This window comes from Panulirus ornatus, chromosome 59 (genome assembly GCF_036320965.1).
Source record: "Panulirus ornatus isolate Po-2019 chromosome 59, ASM3632096v1, whole genome shotgun sequence".
NCBI classification, from domain to species: domain Eukaryota; kingdom Metazoa; phylum Arthropoda; class Malacostraca; order Decapoda; family Palinuridae; genus Panulirus; species Panulirus ornatus.
In genome coordinates this window covers 6777533-6792384 of record NC_092282.1, presented here as the reverse complement: position 1 = coordinate 6792384, position 14852 = coordinate 6777533, and the positions used below count along the sequence as shown (strand labels likewise).

Sequence of the window (14852 nt, the reverse complement as noted above, 5' to 3'; positions counted from 1 at the left end):
GCCATTGTATTGGTGAGTACTACTGTATTAGTCTGTGCCACTGTATTTGAGTACTACTGTATTAGTCTGTGCCACTGTATTTGAGTACTACTGTATTAGTCTGTGCCACTGTATTTGAGTACTACTGTATTAGTCTGTGCCATTGTATTGGTGAGTACTACTGTATTAGTCTGTGCCACTGTATTTGAGTACTACTGTATTAGTCTGTGCCATTGTATTGGTGAGTACTACTGTATTAGTCTGTGCCATTGTATTGGTGAGTACTACTGTATTAGTCTGTGCCATTGTATTGGTGAGTACTACTGTATTAGTCTGTGCCACTGTATTTGAGTACTACTGTATTAGTCTGTGCCACTGTATTTGAGTACTACTGTATTAGTCTGTGCCACTGTATTTGAGTACTACTGTATTAGTCTGTGCCATTGTATTGGTGAGTACTACTGTATTAGTCTGTGCCACTGTATTTGAGTACTACTGTATTAGTCTGTGCCACTGTATTTGAGTACTACTGTATTAGTCTGTGCCACTGTATTTGAGTACTACTGTATTAGTCTGTGCCACTGTATTTGAGTACTACTGTATTAGTCTGTGCCACTGTATTTGAGTACTACTGTATTAGTCTGTGCCACTGTATTTGAGTACTACTGTATTAGTCTGTGCCACTGTATTTGAGTACTACTGTATTAGTCTGTGCCACTGTATTTGAGTACTACTGTATTAGTCTGTGCCACTGTATTTGAGTACTACTGTATTAGTCTGTGCCACTGTATTTGAGTACTACTGTATTAGTCTGTGCCACTGTATTTGAGTACTACTGTATTAGTCTGTGCCACTGTATTTGAGTACTACTGTATTAGTCTGTGCCATTGTATTGGTGAGTACTACTGTATTAGTCTGTGCCACTGTATTTGAGTACTACTGTATTAGTCTGTGCCACTGTATTTGAGTACTACTGTATTAGTCTGTGCCACTGTATTTGAGTACTACTGTATTAGTCTGTGCCACTGTATTTGAGTACTACTGTATTAGTCTGTGCCACTGTATTTGAGTACTACTGTATTAGTCTGTGCCACTGTATTTGAGTACTACTGTATTAGTCTGTGCCATTGTATTGGTGAGTACTACTGTATTAGTCTGTGCCACTGTATTTGAGTACTACTGTATTAGTCTGTGCCACTGTATTTGAGTACTACTGTATTAGTCTGTGCCACTGTATTTGAGTACTACTGTATTAGTCTGTGCCACTGTATTTGAGTACTACTGTATTAGTCTGTGCCATTGTATTGGTGAGTACTACTGTATTAGTCTGTGCCATTGTATTGGTGAGTACTACTGTATTAGTCTGTGCCACTGTATTTGAGTACTACTGTATTAGTCTGTGCCACTGTATTTGAGTACTACTGTATTAGTCTGTGCCACTGTATTTGAGTACTACTGTATTAGTCTGTGCCACTGTATTTGAGTACTACTGTATTAGTCTGTGCCACTGTATTTGAGTACTACTGTATTAGTCTGTGCCACTGTATTTGAGTACTACTGTATTAGTCTGTGCCACTGTATTTGAGTACTACTGTATTAGTCTGTGCCATTGTATTGGTGAGTACTACTGTATTAGTCTGTGCCACTGTATTTGAGTACTACTGTATTAGTCTGTGCCACTGTATTTGAGTACTACTGTATTAGTCTGTGCCACTGTATTTGAGTACTACTGTATTAGTCTGTGCCACTGTATTTGAGTACTACTGTATTAGTCTGTGCCACTGTATTTGAGTACTACTGTATTAGTCTGTGCCACTGTATTTGAGTACTACTGTATTAGTCTGTGCCATTGTATTGGTGAGTACTACTGTATTAGTTTGGAGGTAAGTTTTAGTTATCTTTTACATAAGATTGTCAGAAAATGATTTCCAATGCCTTACAGATGTCTAATGTAGATAGTACTTTGGGAGAGGGCAACTGTGGGTGGTTAAAAGCCGTCCAGGTTGTATCTTGAACTGTGGTTGGTTAAAAGCCATCCAGGATGTAGCCATGCGTTTCAGATGCATGGCTACGAGCGGCTGAAGGTGTCCTGAAATGTCTGGATTGCTGTTGTGTGTTTTGTATGTGGGAGCTGGACATGTCAGAACCTCCTGCAGGGGAATGCTTAAGGGTTTTGTATGTGTCAGTAGCATTCAAAGGTGCGGTCTGGGTGGATTTTGTATATAAATATAACAAGTGCTCAGTCAAAGGTTTTTGGTTGGTTTGTAGCCGTTTTCTGTGCAGTTTAATGTGTTCGTGGTGTCAAAGGAGAGAGAGAGGATGTTGTCGGTTTAGAAGTGCTTCGCGTGGTGGAGTCGGGTTAGTGTGACCATCTTCCATCCTTCGCCAGAGTTGGGTACTTCTCCCCCTCCCTCTGTTTGTTCATCTGATTCATCGGGTAACACTCTCTTCATCATCATTATCCCTCTGTCTCTCTTTCTCATTCATTGGCATTGTTTCGGGAGTGATTCTATTTCAAAGTCTTTGCGCTTTTGACTTCTGTCCCTATTTCTTATGAGATATTTTAGGAATATGTATAATTTGGTTACACAAGTTTTTATCATTGTGTGTGCAGTCTGAAGGTATTCTTACACTAGAAAATAAAGTCAGCATCCAGTTATATACATGTCTTTATTTCATACAATTCAGTAAAAAATACAACATAGCAAGTATGAAGACAGTAGGAGACACGCACACACACACATACACACACGCACTTTACAAAAAATATATATATATGTATATTTATTGTACATCTCAAACGGTGTCCCCGGGTTTCTAATATCGAATTCATATATATATTTGAAGTAATGTAAATATTTTGATTTTAATTTACGGCTTTTCATCTTAAAACATTACGGCTTCCTCAACCATATATATATATAATATATATTTTACTCCACGGATGTATATTGAAGTATACATTTTTGGCAGTGAACAAAGTATTACTTTTTTGGTTTTAATTCTAATAATGAGTCGTCTTTCAATAGCCGTACCAACAGTATATATATATATATATAGATCAAGAAATATTGAGACACACCCTCTTTGGGGAACACCGTAGAGTTAATGCCATCAGTAGTGAGAGAGGCTTTCTCATATTTCACCATTATTCATTTATTTTTAACCACCCCCTTTTCACAAAATATAAAATAATCATAACACTAGCATTTATGTACAATATGTTTCTTTGCTTACAGGATATGTTTCCTTTGAGATATTCTTGCGTCATTTATCATCATTTACTTAATGAATACCTTATCTCCCGAAAGTACAAAGAGCTATGGAGGATGTTAAACATCCTCTGAAGTAGCCATTCATTTTTACTTAAATTTTTTTTGTTTTTGTATTAAATGAGTTTGCGGACAATTTGACTAGAAGCATGAAAATTCCATTAATTGGTTACGCGGACATAAAAACACTTGTGAATCGGTGACAAACAGAGTATTTTGAAAAGATTTCCGACATTGAGAACTACTGACATCTACCAACATCATGATAAAAGAGCTACAGTCATTGTATTGCATGAAACACGTGAAACTGCAACTTAATTTACGCACACACACACACACACACACACGCATACACACACTTTCCTTCAGCTGACTTGAAAAGTGTTGCTACTCTCACTGAGCAGCTAGCAGGAGTGTTGGTACTCTCTGTGAGCAGCTAACAGAAGTGTTGGTACTCTCTGTGAGCAGCTAGCAGGAGTGTTGGTACTCTCTGTGAGCAGCTAACAGAAGTGTTGGTACTCTCTGTGAGCAGCTAGCAGGAGTGTTGGTACTCTCTGTGAGCAGCTAGCAGGAGTGTTGGTACTCTCTGTGAGCAGCTAACAGAAGTGTTGGTACTCTCTGTGAGCAGCTAGCAGGAGTGTTGGTACTCTCTGTGAGCAGCTAACAGAAGTGTTGGTACTCTCTGTGAGCAGCTAGCAGGAGTGTTGGTACTCTCTGTGAGCAGCTAGCAGGAGTGTTGGTACTCTCTGTGAGCAGCTAGCAGAGTGTTGGTACTCTGTGAGCAGCTGTATTCAATGAGCAGCTGACAGAAGTGTTGGTACTCTGTGAGTAGCTGATAGAAGTATTGGGTGCTACTCTCTGAAACTATAGCTTTTTCTTTCTTTCTTTCTTTTTTGCTTCATTAAAATATCCTATAACCATAAAGATTTATGCAAGAAATCGTGTTTATTGGTCTCTCACTGATAACCAATCCCTGACTAATTTATATCACAGATAAATCACAGGACCCGTTTACATAACGGGTTATCAATTAAATGCAGCCGAAGCGAACCTCAACACAAAGACGTCTGAGAACGTAACAGGAGAGAGAGAGAGAAAAAAAGGAATTGTGGAAGCACTTACTGTGACTAAAGTTACGAAAGATAAAATGGAGGTTCAAATCTTGTGACCCAATATGTAACAGTTCGGTTTTCAAAAGTCCTTTGCTCTGACGTGATCACACGTTGTCCATGTTTGATGAGTGCAGATTCCTTTGGATGAAACACACGCACACTGATAACTACCAAGATGGGACAGCCTGCTACTTAGAATCCCACAGGGATGGAAAGCAAGTACTACTACATTACTACAAATATATATCCCCCCAAAAAAAGTTCCGCGTGATTTGTGTATGTAGTGTTGACAGACTGGTATATATATATATGTATTCATTTACCCTGGAGAGTGGCTAACCTTAGGCACGTGATTGGAGACACACTGAGCAGGGCAACACAAAGCATGATAACCGACCAAGACTTGGTCTCAGTCTTCAAATTACAAACGATATGCGCAAGTCCACTGAAGACCACCTTTGCTCCTATATACAGCAATGTCAGAAGTGTGGTCCGCCACTCTCAGTTTGGAGTTTCTTCTTGCGACCTAGAAGTTGTTGATACTTCTAAGTGGAGGTGTAATAGGTCACTGTTGCCCAAGATGCGTCAGGCCTTAGCCAGGCGCGGGCATCTTGTCTTGAAACGGTCCATTCCTCGTCTTTTCTTCTTACTATGGTCATTAATAGAAGACCTCAAGACATCTTCCAGGAGAATTAGTTCATTCGAGTTGCACAAGAAGGTGGAACAATCCGGTCGCATTAATTTACAGTGCTAGTATAAAGTCGAAAAAACTTGAAGGCCATTGACAAAAGACCTTCATACAGACAACCACTCACTGGTACTGAGAGCAAAGCTCTTTTGACTGGAAAAGAATAGCTTTCACAACAACGATCTGGAACATGACATTGGTGGAGTTTCACGAGGATAAATATATAAGAACTTTCAATGCCTGATACTTCGCTTTTCTTAGCATTCGTTTTTCCGGAGTGGTAAGACAGGTTTTTTTTTTTTTTTTTTTTTTTTTGGCATTCATATTCGTCTTGATTGGAAGAACACTGTTTAATCGAACGATGAACAGAAGCCTTTAGTAGTCAGTGGAGTAATTAACTTTTGGAGGTGTATGGGGGTGAATCCTTTGTGGTAAGCATAGCCTGAGGTTATGGGAAAGCAAGATTCCAGATGACTGAAAGAGCATCCATCATCCTGAGACGATGTCATTCACGGAACACTTTTTTTGTTCTTCGCACAAGAGGAACTGAAGGTCACCGAAAAGGACCTTCGTGTATGGAAGAACGACACAAGCTGCTAGAGGGGCGTGCGATGCCCTCATTCCAGGTAGTCGAGGGTGTAGCCTAAGTTTTTGCGCTGAAGGAACATGTGTATCTCCCAGAAGGGCGGCCGCTGGCGGTCGTTGGGTCTCCAGCATGCGGCCATCATGTCGTACATCTCCCTGGGACAGAGAGGCGGCTGCGGCAACAGCATCATACCGGAGCCGTCGCCATGGTAGCAGTGAGACACGTTCTCCAACACGCCGTCGTCACTCAGTTCCTCGTAGGGCTGCTGACGTGCCATCGTCAGGATCTCCCAGAGGGTCACGCCGAAGGCCCACACGTCACTCTTGGTGGAGAACCGACCTTGAAGGATGGACTCCCACGCCATCCACCTGATGGGAAGGAGAGCCCTGCCCTCACTTAACCGATAGTAATCACTCGAATATAAAGGCCGACTCATGCCAAAGTCCGATATTTTGATCGTTAACTTATCACCGACTAGGCAGTTGCGGGCGGCTAGGTCACGATGGACCACATTGAGGGCTTCCAAGTGCTTCATTCCAGAGGCCACTTGGGACGATATATAGATAAGAGCTCCGTAGCTGAGGACTGGAAGGTTCGCATCGCTCTCTGGGACCGTGAAACTCACCGGCATGATGGTCCCCTCTCCCTGGTGCTTCCTGAGGAACTGGTACAGGTCACCGTGGTTCATATACTCCAGCAGCATACACAGAGGCTCTGAGCGGGTCACCATCCCCACCAGCTGCACTATGTTCGGGTCATCTAGTCGGCTGAGGATCCGACCTTCCTGTAGGAAATCCTTCTTGGTAACATCGCTGGCGCCCGGCCTGATGCTCTTCATGGCCACCATTTGTATACCAGCGGGGTCTTCGATCTCGCACAGTTGAACCATCCCGAACTTTCCCTCGCCTAGTGTCTCCAAGATCCGGACGCACTGCCGGGCCACTTCGGGAACCGGCCGGTCCTTGACAACGTTGGAACCGTCAGCAACGGCGTATATGACCGAGCCGGTAACTCCCTGAATGTTGGTGGCGTGGCAGAGCTGTGGCGCGGCATAATACTCCTGCTCCGGCGGCGGTGGGATGGGAGGCACGGGAGGTGGTAGGGGAGAGTCCTTACGACTCCTCACCGTTGGGAGAGTGGATGGGGGACGTGTCAACGGGACCGGCGGAGGAGGAGAGTACACATCGGAGAAAGGCGGAGGCGGCGTCATGTTGATGTCGGGGACGGCGTAGTCCACGGAGTCGTCGGTATCGATGGGCAGCTGGCACTTGAGAGGCGTCTCGGACGGGGTGACGGAGTGTCCCAGGGTGTAGTACCCGGGGTTTTGGAGCGGGCCCTTGTACGGTTCCTGGTACATGGCCGCCGCCTCTTCCTCCATGGTCACGTGACCGTACAGCTCGCCCTTTGCCCTCGAGTAGCCATTTGACGTCGGCGTGAGGTTCATGTTGATGTGGAAGTCCTTCATTTTCATGGAGACCTTCTTGGCATCGACGCTGTTGATGGTAGAGGGAGGCGTCTTGGTCTTCTTGGAGAGTCTGAAGCGGTAGTAGAGGACGCAGAGGGCCACGGGCACCACGCCGAAGACTACGCCCAAGGTGGCCAGTCCCCCAACGAGAAATCCCGACGAGGAGGCCTGGGCCGGCACCACAGGGGTCTGGTCCTGTACCTCCGACAGCGACTTCTTCACCGTCTCTGTCGTCAGCACCAACTCCTCATCTGTCAGGTTACAGGCACAAGGAACTGTGGCAGAAAGAAAAACACAAGAAAAGGGAAGCATCAGTATGGAGACATACAAGGGCAAAAAATGCCATTAGACCAGAATGCTGGTCGACTCTATGGCTTTATGGACACGTAATAAAAAAGAAACGACTTTTTACTGACAGATCGTTCTTGAAACAAAAGTAATTCTTGCAAAACAAATATACTTAACACTACATTGGTCTTATCAGTTAATGAGTCTATAATTGGATATTCCACCGTCATATATGAAATAAGGACTAAAGAGATGTATAAGACTCAAAAGGTCACCTCTCTGACGAGTATTTGTTAAAGCGATAGCAAGATACAGAGCATACGCTACCAGAAACCACTAAAATATAGGAGAATCGAAGGTGACCAAGGTCGATGATTCAGAAAATGACAGCAGGAGGTAGGGAAGAAGCTGGCAGTATCAGCAATGAACTCGACAACGGTGAAGACATCTTTGGAGATAAAGAATCCAGTGACAGCAGCAGTCGAGGCAAGAGAACGTAACACCAGCACCAGAAGCCCCCAGAACTCGCTCGAGTCCAGTGCCACCTCGGAAATGAGGAACCACTAGAGGGAAAGGTTACAGGAGGAACAGGAGCGCAAGCCGCAGAAGTATCAGTAGGAGCAGCACAAGTAACAGCAGCAGTAGGAGCAGCAGAAGTAACAGCGACAGTACAAGGAGCAGCAGTAACGGGACCAGAAGCCGCCAGGACTTACCGGAGTCGAAGGCGACCTCGGAGATGAGGATCCACCTGAGGGAGAAGTATAGCTGCAGCTTGACGTACTTGCCGGCGGCGTTGTGGAGTTTGATGGTCACGTTACGAGCGTTCTCAAAGATGCGATCCACCACGTACTCGTACTCCACCGGCGCCAGCACGTGGTAATGCTCCCCGCCCACGCTGAAGAGCACGCGCGCCCGGGCGAACACCTGCCGAAGGGAGATGGGCGACGAATGTGAGAACACCAGCCGGGGAGGAGCGTGGGAGAACAGCTACCAGGGATAGGGATATGAAACTATCTGCCAGGGAGAGGCAGAGACATGGGAGACTGTGTGCCGGGAGAGGGAAAGATATAGATGAACATCTCCGAGAGAGAGAGAGAGAGAGAGCGAGGCCTGGGTAAGATAATACTTGTAAAAAAAAAAGATTGTTCCTATGTCAGGCTGTCAAGATTTCAACAGAAAAAAAGATGACCGGAATTTTTTTTTTGACATACAGAAGGCATTTAGAACACTGGGTGGATAAATGAGGAGGCATAGTCTAAAGGTTTAATAATCTCTTGTTCTATTTCTGTTTTAGATGTAGGCGAAAGAGACCTACCAATATGTCTGGCAAAGACGTTGCTGTTTCGTCGGGTGCCATAGACTTGCCTGTATGTCCTTGGTGAAGTTACTGATGTAGATGTAGAGACAGGAGACCTACCTGGACGACCTTGGTGAAGCACTCGTCGTAGACCCATCTACGACGTACCTGTTCCTCCTTGTTAAGGCAACTGCTGGTGTTGATGTAGACGGTACAAGACCTACCTGGACGTCCTTGGAAAAGTAGTTATTGCTGTAGATGTAGACGGTAGAGTACCCACCTGGACGTCCTTGGTGAAGAAGTTGTTGCTGTAGATGTGGACGGCGGAGAAGTTCCTGACGGAGTCGAACTCGAAGGTGATCTCGACTGGCTGCATCTGGCGGGTGTCGTTCTTCCAGCCCACCCACTCGTACCCTGCCCACACGGGAGAATGGAACAGAGGAACACATTAACCCATGGTAAACTAATTTCCAGAGAAATCAACATGTACCTCCCATCACATCCGGTTCCAGCATTTACTCCATTAATGACGTGATTCACGGGCTATCATTAGTCCAAGGTCATTAAGCCAGAACTCAACACCATTCATCTAAAGGAAGCACAAAACCTGATCCTTCGAACTCTGAAATCAGTTAAAGGATATCTTAGTTTTTCCTCCCAGTCATATACTGGAATTCACTAAGACCTAAATGTATGATAAACCTTGAATAAGATACGAGAGAAAATAGAAAAAAATGACAGCGGAATTAATATCGATACATGAGGAGAAAATCGATCATAAGGAGTGAACAGTACACATGAAAACATTAATAAATACTGGAATCAAGAACGGAACAGAAAACACGTTACTAAGAAAAGTGACAAAGATTCAATTAGGACAGAAAACAGCTTAAGAAAAGACAAAAGCTCTGGGGTATAGAAGCTACAGCAACCGGATAATGACACAAATGACAAAAATGGAATAAAAGAAGGAAAACTGCTCGCGATGGGACAGGAGGGAGGGCACTAAAGAGATCTCTCCTGGAGTGCACCAGGGACGACCAGACACGAGAAGAATTTTTCGGAGCCGATAATACGTGTAGGGACTTGTAACGAACGCTGGGCAGCGGCGGCGGTGGCAGAGAGAGAGAGAGAGAGAGAGAGAGAGAGAGAGAGAGAGAGAGCCCTGTGGACCCGCCCATCTCGATGGCATCTCAGAATCTTCCGGTCCTCAACTGTCTCCCGTTTTTCTCTAGCCTGGCTGTCTTTCTTTGTTCATCCTATATTCCTGGGTTCAGTACCTAACCTTTTCTTATCTGTATTGATCACCTGAGCTTCTCTGTCCTTGCATGAGCCACGACTGGTACACAAACACGTACATACAACACAAAACTTGACCCTATCCCACACGCCGTCCAGTTCACAGTGTAGCAGGTGTTATGAGGCTTCGGTAGGATGACCAGCTATGTTCATAACTTCGGTTTTTCTATATTTTTTCGTTTCTGAATCATCTAATCATTTTTTTTTTTTCGAACTCTCCCTTCCCCTGTCGTTTTTGACTCCTATCCTGTCAAGTCGAGCCCTCCAAGTCTGTTTGTTTGGCAAAGCACAGTCATGTTGCTAATTATCCTTCCTGAAAGTTAATATTTACAGGTTGACCCCCTCCTCGTTGTTCCTACCTCCCTTTCTCCTGCGTTCAAGGCCCAAGACTGCCCATTCGTACAACACCGTCGGGACTGCTATAGCCATCGAACATAGCCATCTTTGCCATAAGAGGCAGTGACCTCTCCTAGATTTCTTTATTCGTAGACAACATAATTGTCTTGCCTATTATATTTCTTGTATCTGACTTTACCACTCTTTGATATATTCTATATATTTTTTGACTTTCATCGTAGTCCATAACACATATCACCATTTCCCAGCCTGGATAGTGTTTTGCATCTCTTCAACTTCATTTGAATTCACTTTAGCGTCATTGGTTTCAATCCATGACTCCTGGTTTCCCTTCATACATTTAACCTAAAAGTCTCTGTACCACTTTTATCTTCCCGTACAGTTCCATCCAGAGTTCCCATACCTTGTTTATTTTCTCGGGTTCGTTCAACACTTTCATCAATCATCGAAATTTCTTTCCTCTCCCTGAGTATATTTAGCCCTGGTCCCTTCCTCTACCTTTCAGTTCAATCACTCATGTCATTCTTTTTTTTGATTAGGGTTGGGAAGGGCACGTTTACTAACCCCATTTCATCTACTGAAAATATAGCAGTAAACTTGATTTTTGTATCCAAAACAGATCTTTATTTCAGTTTTCTTCAAGCATAATTGATTTCCTTATGGCATACTAATGACCCAAACACGTCCTTTCTGTCTTTTTGCTTTGGAACTCCTTCCATTTAAGAGCTTCGTCTCTCGTTACGTCAGTTCACCACAGAATCTCATGATAAAGAACTGCCAATCTCTCTCTAACCTTTCCTGTTAGTAAACTTCTCCCTCCCTCCTGTACACCCTTGAACTTGGTTGTTATTCTCGTCATCAGGCACCTGGTGGCAGCCAGAGGAACGACACCAGTCGTCCTTATCTCGAGGTCTCTGTATGATCGTCTCCGGAGCCAGTCTTCGCCCAAAGGGGAACCAACAAGTAAGTGAACCTCCCTCCCTCCCTCTGCCTCACCTCACCACACAGCCCTGTCCTTCCCTCTCTACCTTCCATTTTCTCATTTTTGGCTCATTTACGTCATGGGGTGGTGTAGCCATTATATCCGTCGGTTCTAAGAACTACTGTTCCCTACCACTCCATTGGTGCAACGCCAGACGTATCTGTATTACTTACAACCTTTTTTTTTTTTTTTCCTTCTTCCTTTCGTTATATTTCTCTCTTTTAACACGTATGCATTGGCATTGGAGCCAGCTGTTCACCACTTGTTACAGAAACAAAGTGCAGGTGTGTGTGTGTGTGTGTGTGTGTGTGTGTGTGTGTGTGTGTGTGTGTGTGTGTGCGCGCACATGAGCCAAAAAACTGTTCACTGATCTTGAGCCAAAACACGAAACCAACACTCTGTAGCACAGCTCCTACGCCTTTGGCAACACTGTAGCATATCTTATAAAAAAACAACCTGCTAATAAGATTTGTAACACTGATACGAACTTTAATAATTCATTTGCCTTACTTTTTCATTACTTATTTTCTGTCCTTGCGTGGCTAAGTTGATACTTATAAGATACTTACAATGAGAACGTATAATGTCTTTGAGTAGGTGTTCCTTTTCCAAGTTTGTGACCGCATCTTCGAATACAATGTATACCTCCCTCCGGCAGGCGTTGGCGACGCTGTCATGGGCGGGGCCCCTGGCGGCCGTGGTCACGTGACCTGAAGCCTAAATGAGCCTGAGATTGAAGAAAATGGGAGGAGGGAGGGGGGGAAAAATTGCATTCTGTTATGTGCTAACGACTGCGTTGCTTCAATGAGGCCAGTATGTTCGTCCGAGGCGCCTGGTAAATTACACAGCAAAAAGGTGTGGTGTGGCAGAAGGCTTCATAGTGTGTACAGGGAGTCCAGCAACGGTTGCAGAATCCAGGAGGGGGTGTGTGTGCGTCTCTCCTGGAAAGAGGACCTGGGATTTACCGGTAGTATCGATGACTGCCAACACCCAGCGTCACCAAGAGCGTTACGTCACAGATGACATTTCGTTCGTCCTCGTTACGTCCCGTCAGTTGTTTCAACTGGTCACAGTCACGTTCCGTCACAACAGTCCTCTCGTCATAGTTATGGTCACATTTTGCGCCATAGTTGTCATATGTCACATACATAACCACGCCGCCCCTCCTCCTGCCGTCACAAACTGTCGCACCCGTCACGGTTATCGTCACTTCAAAACGTTACCAGTTGTTATAAAGTCACAGTCGTCAGTCATTACCATATCCCGTCACAACTAGTATCTTTCTTTTCACCATCGTCATGTTCACCCCCCTCCCTCACGCGCTCCTCGTTCATCATTATTTCATCACTATCACCATCTAGCAGGATCATCATTATTTCCATCATCACTATCACCATCTATCAGGATCATCATTATTTCCATCATCACTATCACCATCTATCAGGATCATCATTATTTCCCATCGTCACTATCACCATCTAGGATCATCATTATTTCCTTCACTATCACCATCCAGGATCATTATTTCCATCATCACTATCATCCTTCTAGAAAGGGGAGGGAGGGGGAGAGAGAGATAGGGAGAATGCGCCTCCTTCCTACCCCCTTTTCCCCCCCGACACAAAGGACTGATACCAGCCACAAGGGGGAGTTATTCTCAACCAAGAAATGTTGAGTGACTATTTCCCAGCCGGACGGTGCGCACGTGACCAGAAGGCTGAGCAGGAGGGCGATTCGCCCCGCCACTGGAGGAGGAGGGAGGAAGAAGAGGGACCAAGGTAGCGAAGGAGGAATGTAAAAGGAGGGAAGATAACGGGGAGTTTATAGAGATGCGAGGAGATCAGGGTGAGGGGAGGAGATGTGTGTAATGAATTAGCAGGAGCTTGAAAGTGGAGAAATTGAGAGCGATGGGAAAAGAGTGCTCCTAGAAGGAAGAAATAGGAAGAATTCCATTAGAGGGAAGGGGGAAGAAATGGAAGGGAGGGGTTTTCTCTTAAGATGGAAGAGGCTGGAAGGGAATGTATACATCTCCAATATGGACTGATCTACCTTTGGGATGTTCAACTCCTATACCATAGGGCTTGGAAGGATTAAGGTTCTCCTGTACAGGGAAAGGAAAAGGAAAGAATGTCAGTGGATAGGCGAAGGTTCGGCAGTAATTTCTGGTGGATGCAGAGGGTGCGTTCCAGGGGTGACGGGGTAGGTGGGAAGGTTGAAGTAGGGATAATTGGAGCAATTCATTGGGGGGAGAGATTCAGGGTGGTTCCAGTTGGGAGAGGAAAAAAAAAAAAAAAGGTCTGGAAGTTGTTAGTATCTGAATAGGAGAAGATGAGGTGGGCAGTAGTAGGTGACGTGAGGGGAACACCAGACGAAGGGAAGGTCTGCAAGTTAATGAGAAACCCTTCGTCAAAGAAATGGCGCGGAAAAGGGAGGGTGCTGGAACGCTGCTCCAGGATAAGCAAGGGTGCTGGAACGCTTGTCGAGGACGAGCTTCGGACGCTGGAATGCTTTTGGATGAGCTAAGAGTGCTGGAACATTATTATTCGAGGATGAACTGCAGGTGCTGGAACGTCGTCTGAGGATGAACTGCAGGTGCTGGAACATCATTCGAGGATGAACTGCAGGTGCTGGAACGTCGTCTGAGGATTAACTGCAGGTTCTGGCATGCTCTTCATGGATGAGCTGCGTAGTCTGGAAAGAGCGTTGAGGATAACCTGCGGGTGGTGGAATGCTCTTCAAGGGTGAGCCAGGTGCTGGAACGCTGTTCGAGGATTTGCTTTAAGCAAAGGCATGCACGACGAAGAAGGTCGAATATGAGTTCCAGCATTGTACTAGAAGACCTGGAGCAAATAGCCAGCTCACAGAAGAGCCCACAATGAAGATAGTTCCAGGGAGCTCTGGGTAGAGGAGAGCTACCCAAACCTGATCATGGGTAGGACGACAAACGACACCGTCGTCATGGAACACAAGACGAACTGGAAGGTTCCAGGTCCAGGAATGATGAACCAAAAGACGAATACAATAGAAGAATGATAAATGAGGTGAATCACACAGACTCTACAGAGAAAGGAAGGTACGACACTGAGCCTGGAAGTAAGAAGAGTAAGCGAATCCTGGAGTAGAGCACTCCTAAGCCAGGGGATGAGGGAACCCCTAAGGAAGCTCCAGGGGTGCGAGCCGTGTTGTGAGGACTACTGGGATGAGCTGGAGAGGAGGGGGAAGTCTCTCACATGGTGCCGGGAGTCGCATAATAGCGAGGCTGCGCATCGTGAAGATCTCCCACTTTCAAAAGGGAACTTTCATTCCACTGTAAACGTTTCCCACTTAACCAAGGAAAGGTTTAACAGTGTAGAGGCCTTCTCTTCTCACTAGATTAGCACTTGCAGAGTTACAGCAACCATCACGACCGTGTATTAGAAGACTGTATTTCCTAGCAAAGAAATACAGTATTCATTTACCCAAGATGAAAAAAGGAAAACCCCTCTGGAAATGCCTTCGAACGTTCGTTGAAAAGGTAAGGAACACAG

General features: G+C 45.1%; 1 protein-coding gene across 1 annotated transcript in view; it reads right to left on the bottom strand.

Annotated features, from left to right (window-relative positions):
- Window positions 1-2630: 2630 nt before the first annotated feature.
- The window catches only part of LOC139767281 (discoidin domain-containing receptor 2-like), a 92489-nt gene continuing 80267 nt past the window's right edge, over window positions 2631-14852 (bottom strand). Inside the window, 3 exon segments of the mRNA XM_071696470.1 lie at window positions 2631-7377; window positions 8104-8314; window positions 8968-9101. Coding sequence (XP_071552571.1) covers window positions 5669-7377; window positions 8104-8314; window positions 8968-9101 — 2054 coding nt within the window. The 3' untranslated portion in view covers window positions 2631-5668.